Raw genomic sequence first — 22,910 nt, forward strand, 5'->3', positions numbered from 1 at the left:
GTTTTCGACTTAAAACACGTGAGTGACCCGTTATTAATATATTTAATATCTTTACATTTATGTATATAAAATTTGTAATTTAGCGTGTCGTTGCGCTCTCTCGGAAGGGTTTCCACAGAAGACCATATCTTGACATTAAGCGGAGTGGAGACAATATTGTCTTCGGTAACCGCGATAATTACTCATGAAATAAAACTATGAAAACGGATTATATCTCGTATATTAAATTTATAATAAACTTCGGGATTTATAAATTCAATATACGCGATATAATCCCTTTTCATAGTTTTATTTCCCTTTCCAGTGAGTTCTGTTGTCACATGCAATACCTAAGCGTTTTCTGAATAAATTTCTTCTATTCTATTATTTACAGGAAACTCGAGAAAAAAACTTCGAGGTTTTTATCAAAGTCGGTTTAAATCTTAACGACTTGCAATTTGCAATATGAGATTGCGAAGTATTTACGTCTAGTGTTTTTGCTTGAATGCATAATTATTGATACGTAGAGCGCTGGTGGCCTAGCGGTAAGAGCGTGCGACTTGCAATCCGGAGGTCGCGGGTTCAAACCCCGGCTCGTACCAATGAGTTTTTCGGAACTTATGTACGAAATACCATTTGATATTTACCAGTCGCTTTTCGGTGAAGGAAAACATCGTGAGGAAACCGGACTAATCCCGACAAGGCCTAGTTTCCCCTCTGGGTTGGACGGTCAGATGGCAGTCGCTTTCGTAAAAACTAGTGCCTACGCCAATTCTTGGGAGTAGTTGCCAAGCAGACCCCAGACTTCCATGGAGCCGTGGCAAAATGCCGGGACAACGCGAGGAAGATGATGAAGCATAATTATTGATACTATCGGCCTCAGTTGATAGGTTAACTTCTGGTTGATGACAACATTTCTCGTTACTAGCGGAAGTCTTTGCGATTTACATTTGACAATGTTTTTAGGAATTAGTCTTATTCTATCCACGATAATATTTTCAAAAAGAGCAAACGAGCATAGTAGGCAAAAGAGCACACGAATCGCCAAATAGTAAAATATTATCAACATCTGTATTATCAGAGGGCTTGCAAATGCGTTGCCGTATGCTCTTTTCTTGAAGGTTTGGAGGCCGTATCGGTCCGGAAATACAGTGGGCGACAGTTGGGTATTTCCGGACTGCTTACTATCAGGCGATTCGACTGCTCGTTTGCCTATATCATTAAAAAAACGGACAAGTGCGAGTCGGACTAGCCTACCGAGGGTTCCATACTTTTTAGTATTAGTTGTTATAGCGGCAATCATCTGTGAAAATTTCAACTGTCTAGCTATCACGGTTGATGAGATACAGCCTGGTGACAGACAGACGGACAGAGAAGTCTTAGTAATAGTCCCGTTTTTACTCTTCGGAACCCTAAAAAAGAAGTGTGGAACAAGAATGGACTCATCGTTTTTCCCTTAGATTCTTCAGATACTTTGACCAACATATTGTCAAATCGTCTTGAATATTTTAACATAACAAACTACATTATGCATCAATAAATGTTCCATTTACGTCATTATTAATCACTTGTACAGGCTTAAAAACTCTTCACGTCTAACAGAAACAAATGGCCCACATAATGAGGCAAAACATCGTTTCATTGAGAATTAATGGCATGTAAATAGCACACACAAACGGTAATGGTAGTGGCGGCCTTATTGAAACCAACATTGGTTGGTTTTACAAGCTAAATATAGCAACAAAAGTTACAACAATTCAAACACGTATAATAGAAAACCATTCAAGTGTATGTTACATTGCTAAGTACACAGTAGTAAACAATCGTGGAATTATCTGTCTTGCTTGGACATTTTGGACCTCAGATTAAGGAATGCAGTTTCTCAGCATTGGGCGACAGGCGGTTAAAATGATTATGATACGAGTATTGATGATGAACATCCATCCATACTAATAATTATTTAATATCGACAAGCGTATGTGCGTTGCTGGGACTCAAAACACATCTTGCCACTTACAAAAGACCTAAGTCTTAAAACATATCACAACTAAATCTATAAGAGAGTATCATTTTATTCCATTTGGAGTTGTCAAATCTAGGTGCATGAGGTCCCAGCGCACAAGTTATTTGCAGAAATCGCGAAGCGTCTGGTTGACGTAACTGGTGACCGAAGAGCTGGCGGCTTCCTATCACAACGTATCAGCATTGCGATACAGCGAGGAAACGCCGCCAGCATTTGGTACAATGCCTCAAGGGCCTATTTTAGATTTAAGCTAGTTATTAATTTCGTTTACGTAGTACCACTGCTATCTATGTTTTTCTAATAAATTATCTGGTAATCTATAATGACTGTAAAATATATGTTACGAGTACACGTATCTTTATCTTAACAACTAAATACTTTTACCTATTACTTTACTGCTTAGTACGTAACACATGTTTTTATCTTCAGATCGGTACCAATTGATAAAATCTCTGCATTTGATGCATATTGTGAAATGGTGTTGACATTGGCACACGCTTGAGGAAAAGTTATATGAGATCAAGTTTCGTCGTGTTTGTAACTTCGGTGTATTGACGTGCAAAATTTGAGAGAGTAAACGGACAGAAGTTTTTTAGTAAATATTTATGAGAAAGTGTAGAATCATAAAAATGATCATAACGTTTAAGTCATAAAAAGTATTAAATTTATAAGATAACGCAGTGATCTCAATTAAATCGTGCTAGCAGACGTCAAATTACTCTTTCTAATGCTTAATGTCTCTTTGTTATTGCACACCAATAAAAAAGAAACAGTACATGTTCACAAAAGTATCTAATAGTAGTTTATGTGACTGCTACATAATGAAAGACATTAAACTACGAGTTTGGGTTTATGAAACGAATGAAATGAGTTTCATGAAAGGATCACACGAGACTATATCACGAAATTATATCATAAAGGGGCCCACTGACTATCAGTCCGCCGGACGATATCGGCCTGTCAGTTAGAACAAAAATTTGACAGTTCCGAACAAATGACAGGCCGATATCGTCCGGCGGACTGATAGTCAGAGGGCCCCTTTATAAATATGTACAAAACGCGAGAGTTTAGTGTTATATGTACATCAGGTACCTTTAACAGGTTTTTGACAAGTTTTCAGAGATAATAGAATCTGAAATTTCGCTATCTGCCTCTTTATCGCTCGAATATGCAAGAGTGACAGAAATAACGAAATTTATATTTTCTTGTTTCGCGATAGACCCTCAGATTGTGGTAGTGGCGCCACCTACGCAGAGTTTCGCGTAATATTTCCTATTAAATAACAGACTTGAGAGGAAACAACAACATTATGTAGTTTCCTTGATTTAATTATGATTTCCTTTCGCAGATCTCCCCCCAACCCGCGACGCAGCGCCATCGGCCAGCAATGCTCACGCGCAGCTGAAGAGACTGGTAGCAAGAGTGGTCGAAGAGGCTGCGGCGTTGCCAGCTCTCGCAAGATATGCGGCTGAACCTCAAGCGCCGCATGATACGTATGAAGATCTGCTGGCCACTGCTATTCTTAATAAGGTAAGATTAATATTAAGGCAGGGATACACGAGCTACATTGAGACAGACAGAGTAACAATAGTCGCTATGTGCGCTTCGCGCATGTGCTAGAGTGAGACAGACATATCTATGTAATCCATGCATAGTTGAGATCGCAGATCTCCCTCCAACCCATAATTCCTTCCGCCAGTAATGCTCACGCGCAGCTGAAAAGACTGCTAGCAAGAGTGGTAGAAGAGGCTGCGGCGTTGCCAGCTCTCGCAAGATATGAGAGAATAGTAGAACCACAGGCCCCGCATGACTTATGAATTAGAAAATTATTATGTGTTTAGAAACACACGAGATAAGAGTGAGACAGACAGGGCAATAATACTTCGCACTCTGATCGCTATATATGCGCGAGCGCATATTTTATTTTATTTTATTGGTTAAACAAAATTTACACAGCATTACAGTAGATACTAATGCACTGCGAAATTTAGGACAGAAAGTAATACATACAAACAAGGTACAGTATACAATCTGGGACTAGGTATGAGCATTTTTTTTTTTATTTACACAAATTCAAAGAAATGAGGTATATACACAAAATAAAACAATATACAAAGAAATATTAATAACTAACTGAGGACGGACGGTCATCCATTGCCTCACAAAGGTTTTTGCATTCCTCACAAATTAGCCTATAGCTATAGCCTATATGCTAGTGTCTAAAGACATAATTATATTTTCAACACACTTGCTCAGAACGACGTTTTTATTCCACCGATTTTTGGCTAGATCCTAGATATTAAACACGCGTGCTCTTTCAATGTCTTATTCCACTCGTGTTTTTTCATTATATTATCCGACTGAGTTAAGAAGCTAACTGATTGCTAATAATATGCATGGAAAGGGAGCCTTTTTTAATTGGTCGGACTGTCGGGCACCGGCGCGTCCGACCGCCTGCGCAGTGCGCGGCCCGGCCGGCAGTACGAGTATGACAGATGAAACACACAATACTAACTGTTTTAACTATTAAAATTTGATTAATATGAAAGTTTCTTTTTTTTTCGCAAGTGTGTTGAGTGTTGAAAAACATCGTATGAAACGCGTGTGCATTGGTCATTACACACATCGGCTTTCTTATTGTGCGCTCGCTTACAGCTCGCGCGCACAATATCGCCTCGTGTGTACAAATGTATACACCGTTATAATACATACTCTGTCGCTTACCATATCAGTACAGAGTATAATAAATTGTCAGGTAGGTATAGGTATAGACAAATAAGTAAGTAAGTAAGTAAGTAAATATTCTTTATTGCACCAATAAAATAATTACAAGGTAGCATTGCTTTTTAGAAATATTATAGATTTAGGTACCTAATTACTAAAAACCTTTTTTTTGTCTATTTAAGTGTTCCACTGCTGGGCAAAGGCCCCTGGTGGCCCTGGTTCTCCATAACTCCTGATTTAGCGCTTCCGCCGAATTTCACCTTCCCATACAAACGGAGTTTCGTTCTCATTTTAAAACTACGTGTTGGATTGTAATAAAACTTTGCACATACAATGACATGAGGTATATCTATGCCTGTAATTAGTTTATATAGCTCCAGTTTATAAAGCAAACGAAATAGAGCACAAACAAGTTTTGAAAAACTTAAATTGGCTGTATTTTTTTTACTATGGTATCTAAAGCTATTATGTACATAAACTAATTACAGGCATAATAGATATACCTTATTCCATTGTAAGTACAAAGTTTCAGGGCAATCTAGCTAGTCGTTTTAAAATGAGAGTGTAACTACGTTTGTATGGAGAACCGAGCTTGCCGGGGACTTAAAAATTCCTAATACTCGGAATAACAGGTGGTTCAGTTCCGATAAAAGTGTCAAAATCGCAATTAAATAATATATATCGTAAAGATACAAAAAGGTACCTAAGGGTAAATTATCCTCTGTATTATCTACTCTATATCTCGCAGATAGCATTGCGAATTTTCATAAAACTGCTATACGTTTTCATGTCAAGACTTTCTCAGCCATACGTTGCTTTCAACAACTTACCGTTGAAGAAGTCACGGTACTTGAGCCAAAGATTTCAATTATTAAGCTTACTTGCCATTTTCCCATTGCTCTCATTTTGACGTTTACCGTTTACCACGCAAAACAATTGGGAAATTTAGTTTGAAAATTTAGAACTTATTCCACGGGAATAGAGTACAAAATTGAATGAGTTTGTCAATGGCTGTTGTGACTATTATGGACGTAGGAAACGTTAAGATCAAGTACGCTTCTAACGAATGGTTACATGTATGCCTTAAACAGTTATAATAGGCTATTATTGTTTTATTTCCGTTTACTGAATATGACAGATAAAATTAAATAAATGTCATATACTAAGAAAAAGTGACCAAGGCCTCCAGTGCCCCAGGCTGGAATCGAACCAGCGTCCTCTGCTATCGCGGCAGGTGCCTGTGCCATTCGGCCACTGGGCCACAGCGGCAAAGGTCGAAATTTTCCAAGTATATGCACTTGTTACTGAAGGCTAAGGCGCCCCCGACGCACTAATTTAATTTGTTCTAATACTTCTAACAGTATGACAGATAAATTATTAATAACAGTACATTGAAGTAAAGGAAAAAGTAAGCAACGATTCGTATTTAATTAAATTTAATATATCTTTATTTCAAAGTCCAGATATGGTTAGTTACATTAACTTAAAAGCTATATTAGTTACCTACACTAAGTATTTTTAATTACATTTTTTTACAAGCTTAGTACCTACTTGACATAGGTCAAAGTAGACCGACCTGCCAACACCATAATATCACATTATGGGGCAGCTAAATCTGTTCGCAATCACCTTTAGAATCCTGTTTCGACTTTCCCTTACGCGACCCATTAGCAATTTAACTTCATGGAGACAAAGAACACCGATGAGAGATAATATGTATATTTAATTTATATGCTAGAATCATGCGAATGGCGTGAGAATAATTATTTGATGCTTATTGAATTTATATGCTAGCTGGCTTAATCACTAGGATGTAGATGGCAGTCGGATTTTATGGTCACCGTTAATAGTTACTATTAGAAGTATTAGAACAAATTATTTTTTTTTTAGAAAATATTTTATTTTCTTATTAAAACTTGTACACATACTGTGCCTTAAACAGTTTTTGACAAATTTTCACTGACGATTTTTTGCGAATAACTGTCACATTGATGCATCAAGGCGGTTTGTTTACAGGGATCTACCGCGAAACGCAAAAAAAAAATTTCGTTATCTGCTTCTCTACCGTTCGAATATAAAAGAGTGATAGAGAGGCAACCCTATGAATGTGCTAGTGGCTCCTCCTACGCAGAGTTTAGCGTAATATTCCCCATAACAGTTACAGTACTGACCATAACTTGACCGTGACTAAAAATTCGTAACAGTAATTATTATGAGTTCACAGTCAAGCTTACGGCAATTATAATTACCAAGATATTTGAGTCAAAATGCTTTATTTATGCCAAGAATTGGAAACAGTCAGTGATTATCGTCATAATGTGAAGGTTTGTATGTTGACCGCGGGATATGGACCGTGATTACCTTTTATTTTGTTGTATCACGGTCCATATATCCGTGAAACTAACCGCGAATCATTCAAACCTCTTAATGTGAAGGTTTGTCTTATGATAAAGGAAAAGTAATTCAAGGTCATATTTTTATGATAATAAAGAGAAAGTTCAATAAAATTATAAAAGAAAAAAATGTAGGAAATTAAAATATTAGAATCTATATATCATGGTATAGACTATAAAGGATGACTCACGTTAGACCGGGCCGAGTCCGGGCCGGAACTTCCGGCGCTTCGTTTTCTATGGAAGGCATCACGTGATCACCTGTCATGTCATAGAAAAGTAAGCACCGGAAGCTCCGGCCCGGACACGGCCCGGTCTAACGTGACTCATCCTTTAGTAGGTAGGTATTAATTAGGAAAAAAATAAACAAATACATCTTTATACTGTTTATTAATCTAATAACTTTACTGTGATAAAAGAATATCGTAATTCCTACTTTCCTATATATTTTTACAAATATGTATTATAAATGCGAAAGCAACTCTGTATGTTTGTCTATCTGTCTATGTGTTGCTTCACGCAGTTAAGTAAGCACAAATGAAATAGAGCAAAAATAAACTTTGTATAAAAAACTTAAATTCGCTGTATTTTTTTAACTGGTATACAGGCATACCTTATACTATTGTAAGTACAAAGTTTTCAATCTAGCCAGTCACGTAACTACATTTGTAGAGAACCGAGCTTGCCGGGGACTTAAAGTTTATATAGATAGCTCCAGCTTATAAAACAAACTAAATAGAGCAAAAATAAGTTTTGTATGAAAAACTTAATTTCGCTGTATTTTTTAACTATGGTTTCTGAAGACAAACTAATTACATGCATAGATATACCTTAAGGGGCCCACTGACTATCAGTCCGCCGGACGATATCGGCCTGTCAGTTGTTCGGAACTGTCAAATTTTTGTTCTAACTGACAGGTCGATATAGTCCGGCGAACTGATAGTCAGTGGGCCCCTTTATTAACCTTACCAGGTTTCAGAGCAATCTAGCTATAGTCGTTTTAAAGTGAGAGCGTAACTATGTTTGTATGGAGAACCGAGCTTCCATCGGTTTGCCGCTGTCTCTGTCACATTTCGCAAGAAAGAACGGGAAAGATCATGCGCGCCAAGTGTCAATTTTGATCGAATTTTGTCAATTTTTATTTATTTTAAAAACGTTACCCTACAATATCGAAATTCGAAAGCTATGAAATTACTATTTAAGTTAAGATTGTTTTTTCTTCTTTTTTTGTTTATAGTATCACATAATAAATAACCGAGTAAAGTAGGATTAAAAGTCCGAGTTAGAGGTTACTTTGGGAATTAATTGTATCGAGCGAAGTGTCATAATTCGTGTATCGGAAGCTATGATATTAAAGATAATATAGTCAAGAACTACATATATTTTTTCCACGTCTACGAATATCAACGCCTCTTAAGGGGCCCACTGACTATCAGTCCGCCGGACGATATCGACCTGTCAGTTAGAACAAAAATTTGACAGTTCCGAACAACTGACAGGCCGATATCGTCAGGCGGACTGATAGTCAGTGGGCCCCTTTAGAAAAACATGATCATATAAGGAGATTTTTCGCCTTCTGGCTCAGGGAACCGCCTAACTCGTTAGAGTTGTTAACATGATTATGAATTTTATTGTGAGTGTGAACTCTGTGAACTCAATTGTTCTATGTATTATTATGTTATAACAATCAGAAGGAACATAGGTATTAAGCACGTAGGTGAATCCGTAGCAGTGTTGCAACTAAACGTAAGAACGTAAATTAAGGGCTACCAACTTCATGTTTAGTATTCAAACATAAATCGTAACCTCGATAAGAGCGTTTTTAACATTGTCCGATCCGAAAACGTATCGGTCCGCGAATGGCGTCTGAAAAAGACCTGTGGTATGTGGTGGTTGTGTGGTATGAAGCCCAACAGAAATACATCATCTGTGAGAATTTCAACTGCTAGAAGAAGAACTTTCAATAGCTAGACTATCACGGTTCATGAGATACATCCATGTGACAGACAGACAGCCAGAAGGACAGACAAACGGACAAGCGGAGTCTTAATAATAGTTTTTACCCTTTCGGTACGGGACCCTAAAAATGGCATTTTCCAATAAAATAGCGACTTGATTGCAGATAAATTATGCATTTCTTCGTTCATCACATAAATAAATCGATCAATCTGCGGCTGATAGTAACGACTTTATCTATAGCATAAATACTCGCTGATAACCAAATGAGACTAAGGCCGCTTCCCCACTTGGCGGCGCGGTATCGGTGCAGTACGCAGTATTTCTTCCTGATTGGCGGAGTCGCAGGCGCGCCAATCAGGAAGAAATACTGTGTACTGCACCGATACCGCGCCGCCAAGTGGGGAAGCGGCCTTACTTGAAGGCCGAACAAGATAGACACGCTAAAAGTAGATAGTTGGAGGAAAGTATTATGCCATGGTAAAGTTCAAAAAAAGTTATTCTTAAAATAGACCTAGGGCTTTTTCTACTCTTGTACTTAATTTTTCAACCAGGGTTTCATAGATCAAACTAGGTAGGGACACACTTAACCCTATGACACTTCTTATCAAACTGGAACATTCATTATACAACTTTACAAAGATGAATGGAATAAGAAAATTAATTAAAAATAACAGATTTTTTCGTAGGTATAAAAATAAATATGGAAGTATTTTTTGTGCTCCTTATTTATTTATTTAATATTTATTTAATACATACTTATGTATGAGTACCTAGGTACTACTAGGTACTAGGTACCTATCTATAGTTATATAAATAATATCATTGTATGTATAGTTAAGACATCTTAATTGGTAGGTAAATCTTTCGATTACCTATGATATGAGTAGTGAATGACATAATCAGTATTTATTAGATATTATCAGGCAAAGGTAATATCTATTGTATTGTATTGTAGTTCGGGCGATTTTCCGCAACTCGACGACTGGCGCCTATTTTGCGTGACATGGGGGTGGGCTAGTCCTGCCAGCCCAGCTCCTCGAGGAAACCTATCAAACCTTTGATGTTGAGTACCTCGGGGAGGTCTTTCGGGGATCCGAGATGTTTTGCCCTGTATGGGGCCACTCCGCTGCACTCCAGCACCACGTGAGAGGCTGTTTCTTCTGTCTCCATGCATCCTCTGCATAGGGGACTGTCTGTGACACCTGTTATAAAAAGATGTTTGTTAAATAGTCCATGACCTGTTATGAGGGTAATATCTATAAAAACAGCCGGATCGTTTTGACTGAGAGACGTGGATTCTGACTAAAAAATTCGGCCTGGATCCTTAATCAAACACAGACGAAATTTTAACAACCATAATTAAAATTATTTATAGATAACACTGTTGGTATAATCAGAAACAGGGCGCTATGTTTTACTAATACAAAATCACATTAAAATAGACACAGATAGATGCTAGAGAACTAGAGATCGTGCAGTAAAATTATGGGCAAAGCATCCGTCGGATATCAATCTGTTAATTAGATTAGTGGAAACCGGAACAGTATCCGTTCGGTGATTTCTACGAGGTTCTATCTCAATTAATGTCGTGCTTAGCTGAGTTATACGAACCATAAGCGGTGTATTTGACAGACTTAGTTTTACATGGTACCGTCAAGCGGACTGAAAAGGGAAGAAGGAGTTAATAGGCATAAAAACCAATGATGTTTTAGGTTCCCTATTCACTCCGGTTGACGGTATCCTTTTTCTTCGTTAGTTCCTGGTTCCTGGTAGGTGGCGCTGCCAAAGTGTATCTAGTGGATTCCCAAATCGCGTGAACGAAATTTTTCTATGATACTTAAATGTTTTATACGTTTTTGTGGAATGATTTCGCGCTATTTTTTGTCGTTTATTCATCATGTGAACATCATGATGCATGTTCTGAAGTTAACACCTGTTAAAGAAATTGGATTTCAATAAAAGGTGAAGGATCTTTAATACCTACCTAATTATTGCATTTTTATATGCACATGAATTAAACTGGATTACCTTTAGAGCGTAAGAACCTTGTACAATGAATTTAATTAAACTTATCAATTTTGCATGATACACGCATTTAAAGAGTGGATTAAAAGGCAATAAAATAGATGAATGCCCCACAACCTTGCTTTGAAAGTAAGGAACTGAAATAATCTGATAAGAATAGTACATTTCGATGCTAGTGCGGAAAGTATGTCATTACTTCACGAGTACCGAGATATCGGGACGATTGAAGAATGACATTTCCGCACGTGTATCGAACGACGTTTTTTAATACAGTTGCGAAAAAATAAGAAAAACAAGAAGTAAGGAATTCGAAACTCTTATATTATTAATTCTGTGACATCATTGACATTGACATTATGAAGAGGTGTTTTTTGCTTTTATTCGACTAGAATGGATTTTGTTATTATTATTGAACCCACTTCAATGAAAGTTTTTTTTTCAAATGCATGTTTTATAAGACAGAAACAATTGTAAATATAAAACATTGTACTATTATTACCTAAATATCGTTATTTACGATTATTTGTGTGTCTTATATTTATAAAAAATAATGACCTACTTTCCGCACTAGCATCGAAATGTACTATTCCGTTGCAGTAGGTACATGTAATAGAAGTAGAAAGAACCATAGTAAGATAGTAGAAACTAAATATCTAGTATTCAGTTTGGAGTAGTTTTAATTTCGAACAAAATACTTAAATTTCATAAAAAAATAAACTTAAAAACATCCGGGAAAGAGGCCTTCAATTTAAATAGATAACGAAAGATCCGTATACCGTTCAATCCACAAGACAAAAGTGATTTTTAGATAACTATCACAAGTCCTGCTGACTATCTCAGATAAAGCGCAGATAACGGTGGACTTTCAGCGCGATAGGTACAAACAAATTGGTGTTTATGAAGAAATGGTAAGTATTAATGCATAATTATGATAATTGTGCCGCGGACGCCATTTTATCGCAACGCATTCGCGGCGCAATATTTTTTTTTAATTTGCCGGCAAAAGTGTATCAAGTGCGTGCGTTTTGAGTGAGGTTATTTTACAGTGAGGTTTTTTGCGCGAAGTGGTATTAGAATCTCAATATGGAGGTGTCTCTTTCGTTATTAATGTATGGCTCAATTGTTATGTTATATGTTATAGCGTATGTTCTTTCCGTAAGTGAAGTTTTATTTTCAGTTTATTGCTAGATATTTATTTTTTCGACAAGAGTTTAGCTCTTATCTTTTTAGGGTTCTGTACCCAAAGGGTAAAAACGGGACCCTATTACTGACTCCGCTATCAGTCCGTCTGTCACCAGGCTGTATCTCATGAACCGGGATAGCTAGACAGTTGAAATTTTCACAGATGATGTATTTTTGTTGCCGCTATAACAACAAATACTAAAAACAGAATAAAAAAATATTTAAGTGGGGCTCCCAATACAACAAACGTGATTTTATTTGCCATTTTTAGCGTAATGGTACGGAACCCTCCGTGCGCGTGTCCGGCCTCACTTAGCCGGTTTTTTAACCTTGTGGGTTCTTTTTTAACCCATCATCAACTGCTTCAGATAAATAAATACTTTGTTTATTATTAAGCAATAATAGATTACCTACCTATATATACGCCCTTTAACGATCATTAATCTTGAGTTTGAAATCTTTTAACGCATCTGGTGCTAAACTACCTATTGACATAATGTCAAATGTAAATACCTACTGTAATGTTTGTTTAATTATGAATATGTATGGCCTATCATTTACTAATCCTCAAATAGTTGAGTAATATTTGATAGCGAGCTTGCAACCGTACGATGTGCACTCATGATTTGTGTAATGACCATTATGAAATCATTAGAAAAACCTTCACGGCACCTGTGGAAGTATTTCGTAGTACCTACAACCCTTTCACCGCCATGACATAATTCTTAATAATAACACTTAAATCACATAACACCTATGTATGTGTGTTCTTGACTTTGATGAGTATTAGTATCTTGTTAACTAATAATTAAATGACTAATAATTAATTAACTTAACTAACTATTCTGATGTTTTGAAAAGATGTGTCCCGCCGAGTTTGTTGCCGGTCCCATATTGGGATACCCTCCTACAATTTAGGAGGGAATTAAATTTTCTCGGGTCCGTGGTGTAGGGTTGGAGCCGGCGTAGTTTTTTTTTTTTTTTTTTTTCGCGTATATACCTTATATATATATCTTTACTTGAAAAATAATTATAGTGTATAACTAGCCTTATGAACCGATTTTGCATGTACAACCAGCCTTAAAGTTTGTAGTCTATGATTGTTCATTATTTTAGTATGTGGGTATTTTTGCACTTTGTAATTTTTCCTCAGTCACCCGTTGACCACGAACGCTGTAAAGAGTTCGAAACGTCGGGATGTATTATAAATTCAATATACGCGATATAATCCGTTTTTCATAGTTTTATTTCATGAGTAACTATCGCGGTAACCGAAGACAATATTAACTTAGCAGTTTTACGTATTTTAAGTCACTCGCGCGAAACCGCTAAGTTAGTTAAGTTAATATGTCTCACGATAGTTTAAATTCGAATAAAATGACAGTTTTTTGTCAGATAGTGGATTTTTGTTGTTAGACAGTTAATTAACATTTGCCGTGTTTTTTTACATTTTATTAAATACGAAAATGGTCGTTTTATGAGATAGATCTTTACTATATATTATGATATGAGTATTTCTAATAGATTTTCATTTTAATAGCGAAAAATATTAAAATAATATTTGTCTATTACTTATTACCCTAAATAGCTGAGGATTGAGAAAACTAGAATATCACCCTTAGCTAAGTATAGTCTTCACCTTCTCAAACGACTTTTTCGTCTAAGACGGTAATCTGTTAAACAAAAGCCATTGTCTCTTTTATGTGAGCGCTAGGCCATTGTGTCAATTGTGTGTCATTGTGTGTGAGCGCCGAACGCACCGTGGCACGCGCCAACACACAATGGCACACAAAGGCCGACAGTTCGCACAAAAGAGACAATGGCTTTTGTTTAACAGATTACCGTCTTCGACGAAAAAGTAGTTTAAGAAGATTAAGACTATATATTATCAGCGTGTCAAATTGAAACTTTCGATTCCTATACAGAAATATAAGCAGTTTCCGAAATTTTTCCATGTGGAAGTTTCGCAATTATGGAAATTTTCCTGCGGCACATCAGTAGTGTCAACCCTATTCCTAACGGGTTAATATCAACACGTGACAATGCATTTAATCCAGTGCACAACCGGTGTCCATCCCGGCCGCTCCGGTCCGTAATCCGGGGATTAAGTGGTAAAATCCTGTGGAAATGTACAACTTCTTCAGCGGGATTGTCAGCTTTCCTGAAGGATATGATGTTAAGGTTTTTAGTTGGTTTGTTGAACGGTTGCTAGAAATTGTGTGTGTTGTGTGCTAATTTAGAGTCACAGACGAACCCACTTTACAGAAAACCTCAGCCAAATAACACTACCCTACTACACAACCCTACTTACAGTGTTGTGTTCCTGCCGGTGAGTAAGGTTGCCAGAGCTCAACGAGGGTGGGAGGTGTTAGGGTCGGCCACGAGCATGTAACTCTCTGAAGTTGCAGGAGTACATAGGCTACGGAGACTGCTTAACATCAGGCGGGCCGTATGCTTGTTTGCCACCGATGTAGTATAAAAAAACCCGTTTCTGTATGAATACAATCGAAGTGACGCTCTAATTTTAGCGACATGCTTAAATTACATTAAGCGCTGATGGCCTAGCGGTAAGAGCGTGCGACTTTCAATCCGGAGGTCGCGACTCGCGGGTTCAAATTCAAACACCGGCTCGTACCAATGAGTTTTTCGGAACTTATGTACGAAATATCATTTGATAATTACTAGTCGCTTTTCGGTGAAGGAACCGTAAGGAAACCGAACTAATCCCAACAAGGCTTAGTTTTCCCCTCTGGGATGAAAGTCGCTTTCGTAAAAACTAGTGCCTACGCCAATTCTCGAGATTAGATGCCAAGCGGACCCCAGGCTCCTATGAGCCGAGGCAAAAAGCCGGGATAACGCGAGGAAGATGGTGATGCTTAAATTAAATGAAACTTTGCATGAACATATATAAGTAACATTTATCTGTGTGGTACAGTCGCCATCAGATATATCGGAGAGGTCAAGGCTCTCACAAATATCTGAACACGCCCTATTGTTAAGGCGTTAGAGTGCGTGTTCAGATATTGTGAACACCTTGGCCGCCCCGATATATCTGATGGCGACTGTACTATTTGACTTTGCTCAATAAAAGCTTGTTAAATTATTAAGGTTCAAAAAAATAAAGCGAGTGGGTACGTAAAACCTCTAACCATCAATAAAACGTGTCATCAAGCCTATTGTCTTGTACAGTCACCATCAGATATATGGGAGCGGCCGAGGTGTTCACAATATCTAAACACGCACTCTACCTAACGCCCTGACAATAGAGACGTGTTCAGATATTTGTGAGTGCCTTAGCCGCTCCGATATATCTGATGGCGACTGTACAGTATACAATATTCAAAGGGCATTGTCGGTACAACATAATTCCTTGACAATCATCATAGTGCTGTTAACTTGTAATTACGCATCTATAAATCTTAATTATCTGTTTATAATTGATCTCTGTAACCTTTTGTATCAAAGTTCTGCGTTATCATCCTTCATTATTAGTTATAGCCGTTTGTACCTCAATTTCTGTATAATTAGCCTCATGCATGAAGTTTATATTTGAACGAAATATGTTTTATTCGGATGTTTGTTACCGTTATATCATGTTACAAATGCATTTCCGTTTTTAAATTACCATTTAATTACTTAAAATTATAAATAAAAACTACAAAAATTTGCCCGCGAAAAGCTAGTGAGCGAAACGCTCGAAACGCCACGTGACGTCACGCGTTCGACAGATTAGTGTCATTAGTAGCAAACGTCAGTTGGGCCGCCCAACGTGTGACGTCATCACGCTCTGTCGAATTCGCGCCAAAAATTATGAGCGTTTCAACCGCTCAAAAATTTTCAACATTTTAAATATTTTTTAATAAAATAATGTTAAGGTTTACAAAAGTATTTTTATCATTTCCGGTGTTCCAACGATATAAATTATGAATCCAAAAATAAAAATAAATTCATGCATGGAGCTAATTGTAACAATACTACAATAGCAGTTATTGAGCACAATAAATGGCTTATGGGTCAACACAAAACTGTGATCACTTCTTTTCTTATTTAACCCTTGTTCACGTGAAAAGGTACTCCTTTTATTTGGATAAGTATGATAAAATCATTACCTACCTATACATGCCCACAAGCTGTTAACTATTGTCCACCGGAGAGAAAACTTGTGTGTTCGTCAGAACTGTACATTTTAGCATACTTATCCAAATAAAAGGAGTACCTTTTCATGTGGATAAGGGATAGCCCTTAACTTTTGGGCGACGAGAAAGACGTGAACACAGTTTTGTGTTTGACCCTTATAACGACCACTGCTACTATAAAGGGGCCCACTGACTATCAGTCCGCCGGACGATATCGGCCTGTCAGTTAGAACAAAAATTTGACAGTTCCGAACAACTGACAGGCCCATATCGTCCGGCGGACTGATAGTCAGTGGGCCCCTTACCAAGTTGTTTCAATCTGTCATCGGCCTGAACTTTAATATTCCCTCGCTTCTAGTTCATGAGGTATTAAGCTTCAAGGGGCTCACTGATTACCAGTCCGCCGGACGATATCGGCCTGTCAGTTGTTCGGAACTGTCAAATTTTTGTTCTAACTAACAGGCTGATATCGTCCGGTGGACTGGTGACTGGCCCCTTTAGAAACTGTGTAAACTCAACTAAACTATTCAGTAACTGATGCTAATTCACCATGGCAAGTTACGCAGAATTTTCTGCCCGTATTCTCTACATAGTACCTCTTTCTCTAAGCTGTGGGGAAGACCGGCATATAAAATTTTTAGTTGTGAGCTCTCGTGTAAAGAATCGGAGGTACGTTAAATAAGAACTCTCTTAATACGTAGGTGCCTCGCTAAGACACAGTCAGAAAGGAAAAGCTTCGCTCCTGCTCTACCGACCTTCTATAAGTACAAAACATGAGTGCGCAGCGACGAAACAGCTTGTACACTGTCTTACCTGATAGACGGTCTTCCCCACCACATTCACCTTACATAAGATAAGGATATCAAATCTCCTTCCTGCCTTCGAAAAGATAGTAGGAGAGCCGGATGCCCTCTGGTCAAAAATTCTGGAGACCACTGCTCTACTTTACAGCGAGACACCATGACATAGAGATAACAACTGAAACCAATTTTATCTTGAACCTTTTGCCTACAGGTGATCGAGCGCTACCAGACGGAAGGATCCGGAGGCCGAAGTAGCGGGATCCACTCAGCCAGCGCCAGCCCATCACCATCAGATCGATCTTCGCCAAGATCTCTTAACACCAGGCATACCAGAGACATAAGCCCTCCGGTGAGTACGAACACTAAGATGTACCTAAGTAGGCTATGTACTTAGTATGTAATTAGCTAAGACTACCCATCTGTTTTAAGGGAGTCCCCTCTGCCAACAAACTGTCTTGCAGTTTGGCAGATTAATAAAAGTAAAAGCGATTAGGTATACGATACGCTCTTAACTATAACAGTTCTGTAGATTATTAAAATGATTTTAAACAGGTTACTCACGTGTTATTAAATCAAATGCGATTAGTAGATCAGTAGACAGTGCAGTCGTGCCGTCGGTGTTGCAGTCGAAGATTCTCAAAAACGGAACGAAACATTCCGAGCGTTTATTTAAAAAAAAAACTGTTTATTTCATTAAAAAGACATGCAATATTTACAGAACTTAACTACTAATCTTAAATTAAAAAGATTTTTTTGAGTTAAGGAGTATGTTCAATTATACAATACTATTACTTTTTTTTTTATATGTTGTTACAAGATAGGGAATAAATTATTCTCTCATTTTAAGCATATGTTTCTTAATAATGTATCTAGCTTGCTATTCGACTTATAATACGTGAGTAGCCCGTTTAAAATAATTTCAATATGTTTGCGGGAGTTTTTTATAGTTATAGCTATGTAGCCCGCTCCAGACTACGCGACGCGAAGCAGCGAACGCGAGTGTGGAGTCGATTTCGACGCTGATTAGCGAACTAGACTCCACACTCGCGTTCGCGGCTTCGCGCCGCGATTCGCGCACGAGTGTGGAGGGCCCTTGAGGATTCCTACACTTCTTTACTCTGTCCATTTCGTCGTTACCATCCATATCCAGCTAGATAAATGAAAGCAAACTACTAAGAAAACGCCCAAATATTTTATCACCCTCGCCCTCATGACACATAAGAGCTAACATGGGCTGGATTGTTGTGAAATATCACAACAACGAATCACGAATACGTCATGTCATGAACACAACACATTCTGTATGATAAGAGAAAGTGCCCTATCTGACTATCCTACACTTTAGCGTTTTCAATGCAACTTACTAAAATCATGACCATGGAAAACTATCTCAAAACGTCGCAATTAAGGGTCTCCAGCAAGCTCGGTTCTCCATACAAACGTAGTTCCGCTCTCATTTTAAAACGACTAGCTAGATTACGCTGGAACTTTGTACTTACAATAGGATAAGGTATATCTATGTCTGTAAGCTTCAGATACCATAAATAAAAAAAATACAGCGAATTTAAGTTAATTTAAGTTTATTTTCTAACATAGTTCTTAATTAAAGAGTTACTAACCATATTATGGAACCTATGTTTTCTGAAATAAATGATTTTTTTTTTTAAAGTTTTTCATACAAAACTTGTTTTTGCTCTAATTCGTTTGTTTTATAAACTGGAGCTATATAAACTAATTTCAGACCTAGGCATACCTCATGTTATTGTATGTGCAAAGTTTCATTACAATCCAACACGTAGTTTTAAAATGAGAGCGGAACTACGTTTGTATGGGAAGGTGCAATTCGGCCGAGCTTGCCGGGGACTCTTAAGTCACACGAACCCGTTTTCAATAAACCGCTCCCATTAAATTCAATCAAAGTTACGCTCTCAGTTTAAAAGGACATGCTTAAATTACATAAACAAGATCTATGTCTGGTAGCTTTAGATGTCAAATAGAGCTTATTTGATAGAATCTCCTGAAACATTTCAGCTGCGCGAAGAAGATGAGGCCTCCGACTGGGAGGAAGGGGCTACAGAGGAAACAGTAGATCTGCCGAGACGAGTGCCTTTCCCAGACTTCAGTGAAGAAATACAACACACGGGTAAATTATTTTTAGAGTAAATATCAATTCAATTAGAGTTCGTCAGAGTTATAAAAATAATGTCGATTCCAACGACCCAAGCACCAGAAAACTTTTAACCTTAAACTCTGGTCTAATAATAATGACAATCATCTTCATAAACACAATCTAACCTTTACTTTAAGGATAGATTATAACACAAAAAATAAAGAAAGCTCTTCTAATAATCATGTTTATGAAACACTTATGGTTTTTGTTCTTACTTTTACAGAAAATGGCGACCGCGATTTCGACGAAGTATCCGGCAGCGAGATACAATCCATTGATGGTACATGGGAGGAGAACTGGCTATTCCAGAAAAAGAAGATCAAAACAATACAGTCCGTACCAGTTCCTATGCTCGTTCCTAATTCAAATGGTGAATACAAAGCCATGATAGGCGACAGAGACGCTGACGATACCACCGATCTATCAGACAACGCATCTGACGATGAACCAGAAGAAATAGACTACAAAAGTGACATAAAAAAAGTACTGGAATCTAAACACGTTATAGGAGGAGCACCTAGCATTGAGGAACTTGACTTTGAACCTGACAGTTTAACTATCATAGACGGTTCAGACGATTTTGAAAAGATAGACGAAATGGAATATATGAAAAATAAACTAGTTGACGTTGTCAATAACGAAGTCAAGGGTTACAATGTAAATGGAGAGAAAATAAACGGTAATGTCAATGGCAAATTAGATGATGAATCGGTACTAATCGTTGGTATGGATAGTGGACCATTGACCAAAGCGGAATTCGCATTAAAGGAAGAAATACACAGGACAATATTGAACGGTAACGTCGATGCATATATTGAAGAACTGAAGACGAAAGAAAATGATGAAGTTTTCACAAATGGAACCAAGACTAATAATAAAAGTAAGTTTCAACTTATCAGCAACGTAATGTCCAACGCATTACTAATATAATGTGAAAGATCGTAAGATAAAAATAAGTTACATCACTATAATATTTGATGATATATAATTTTTCAGACACATTGAGTCGTCACGAGCGAGAAAGAGAAGATGAAGAAACAGTGACACTCCCTGTGCAAAGATATGCCGACAGTCTTCGAAGAAAGCATTTCGATGACGACTCACAACAGTAAGAGAAATATTCCTTCTTATATTGTAGTTGTAATTTTTATCGTGTTTACGTCGATGCATATGTTAATGTTATAGCCCTGAATATGACTCTGTTGTAAAGCGTAAGAGGGCATGAAGATATTTTTAGCATCCTTCAATATATGATTACATATTTATAGGTAATTATTGTATACTTAAGGAATTACCTTTTTTTGTAGGATCCCAACGCGTGATACTGATCATGAAGATGGCCTCATACCAGGTAAATCGTGATTTAATAAGTTTCTTCGGTGTATGAGTAATGATACTGTTTTTTTTTCTTTATCCCTTGGTAAATAAGGAAACGGAAACTTGCTTGATATGGAAGAATTAATATTTAAGATATTCACTTAATTAAAATAATATCCATAACATACTGTTTGTTGTTTGGATAATTTATAAGTAAGTAACAAATACTTTATTGCATAAAACAAGTAGACAGGTACAGTCGCCATCAGATATATCGGAGCGGCCGAGGCGCTCACAAATATCTGAACACGCACTCTAACACCTTGGCAATAGAGGCGTGTTCAGATATTTGTGAGCGCCTCGGCCGCTCCGATATATCTGATGGCGACTTTACATAGCAGACATGCCAGACATACTTACATTAAGACGAGGCAAAGGCGAGTTATCCGTTTGTGGGATCTCTTGCTTACTGATTTGTTTTCTAATTAAAAAACTATTCCAGGATCCATAGCCTACCGAGAGCGCAAGAAATGGCAAAACTACGTCGAAATGCCAAACAACCCGTATTCACCAGAGGCCATCCAAAAACGACTCTCATCCAAAAGCACATCATCTCTCTTCGACACGCTGACATCCAAATCTAAAATGGAAGACAGCGTAGATGAAGTAGATGGAGATATAAGGGTTGAGAAGGAAAATAACGAAGATAAGGAAGTTCCAATGAAGGAATTGAAGCCATCTTTGAGTGTCAGTTCTGATGATGTTCACATGAATGGAAGTAGATCGAAGAGTCCATCGCCGAAGATTTTGAAGGATGTGTTGGCGGAGGAAATACCCCAATACAAACGGTAAGAACGGATTAACCTCAATTTTATAGTTGTCTGATTTTATGACCGAGTCAAATTTAAAGTTTTACAGCTACGAGTTTTATAAAAATTAAATGCTCGATTTGCTAAGTATGGAGTATGCTTTAAACTTTAGAGACGTATCCATCCAGTGACATCACTAAGTGTTACCATACATCAAATCAAGTCTATTTTGAAAGTTTGTTATAAACTTTTTCACGTTCATTTTCTATGAAAAACCACGTGGATTCACTCTTGATAACAAAAAAGTAAAGAAACCTACTCGAGCGTGTAATTTTCTACAATACGCATGAGTCATTCGTGAACCACCTGTTGCTTCTGAAACCTTAAAACCGCTTTCAACGCGCATTAACTTTGTTTGCTTCAGCTACGGCCGAGATTATTACGTAAAAGAAGCGAAATCGAGCACGGGCAGCCGCAAGAAGGGCCTCAGTGAGACCAGCTCGTTATCCTCCATTAATAAATCCACCAGCCTGGACAATGTGAATGAGCTAACGTCGCCTGTAAGTGCCAGCTCTTCCCTGAGCGACCTGGAGGCGTGTGCGCTCCACCAGAACATCGTCCGAGCCGTCCTCAGCCCCAGAAACGCGAGCCCCAACTTCGCCATTAACCCCATTTTCGAAACCGACAGACAGGACGATAACGCTGACGAAAATCATGCCGACGAACGTAACGGTCGAGACCACGTAAGGGAACCAAGTAGAGTGTGCAACGGTGATGGTTACGAAGGTTACGGAAACGAGGATATAGTTAGACTTAAAATACCCGTTAAGCCGGAGATAACTGAAGATTTGTTTGAGACGTATACGAATGTTAGGCGCAGCAACACATTGCGGAGTGAAGATCTTTGCGTTCGCTCAAAGCGACGCGCCGGACTTAACTATACGTTCGGTGGAAGCTTGAGGTTAAGCAAAGGCTTCCAAAACGATCTATGGTGAATAAATGCCCTCATAACGCCCTAATACACAAACCTCCGAAGCACCATCTATAACATTACCATGAATCTCTACTATGTCCGCTACGCGCATAGATGAAACTAAATCATTAGGATTAAAGTCACCTTTCAGTCAAACAGTGAAAGCATCATTAACTGAATCTAAACTCTAAAATATCTTCGTTTTGACATTCTGCCTGCCGTGTGGCATGCCCTGTAAAGCTGACTAATAGCACTGCACTTAACGTGAATTCTAGTTCTGCACTATACCTAGGTACCTATAGTTGTGTCCTTCTTAATAATTTTTCAGTACTTTTACAACAGTAATACTCCAAGCCGTTAGTGGTGAGTGTTGTATGATTTTGGCAGTTTATGACTAACAGCATTGGGGCTCGCCGC

At 37.9% G+C, this 22,910-nt stretch overlaps 1 protein-coding gene across 8 annotated transcripts in view; it reads left to right on the top strand.

Annotated features, from left to right (window-relative positions):
• The window catches only part of LOC134756134 (uncharacterized), a 142,654-nt gene that overhangs the window by 117,686 nt on the left and 2,058 nt on the right, over positions 1 to 22,910 (top strand). For 3 of the 8 annotated variants that reach the window (XM_063692956.1, XM_063692957.1, XM_063692959.1), the window contains 8 exons: positions 3,351 to 3,532; positions 17,436 to 17,573; positions 19,256 to 19,367; positions 19,618 to 20,274; positions 20,391 to 20,502; positions 20,702 to 20,745; positions 21,214 to 21,559; positions 21,945 to 22,263. In XM_063692956.1, coding sequence (XP_063549026.1) covers positions 3,351 to 3,532; positions 17,436 to 17,573; positions 19,256 to 19,367; positions 19,618 to 20,274; positions 20,391 to 20,502; positions 20,702 to 20,745; positions 21,214 to 21,559; positions 21,945 to 22,263 — 1,910 coding nt within the window. Of the gene's footprint in view, positions 1 to 3,350; positions 3,533 to 14,341; positions 14,467 to 17,435; positions 17,574 to 19,255; positions 19,368 to 19,617; positions 20,275 to 20,390; positions 20,503 to 20,701; positions 20,746 to 21,213; positions 21,560 to 21,944; positions 22,857 to 22,910 lie in introns of those variants that run through there. The other 5 variants (XM_063692958.1, XM_063692963.1, XR_010129106.1 and 2 more) reach the window with 4 other exon arrangements.

This window comes from Cydia strobilella, chromosome 3, assembly GCF_947568885.1.
Source record: "Cydia strobilella chromosome 3, ilCydStro3.1, whole genome shotgun sequence".
NCBI lineage: Eukaryota > Metazoa > Arthropoda > Insecta > Lepidoptera > Tortricidae > Cydia > Cydia strobilella.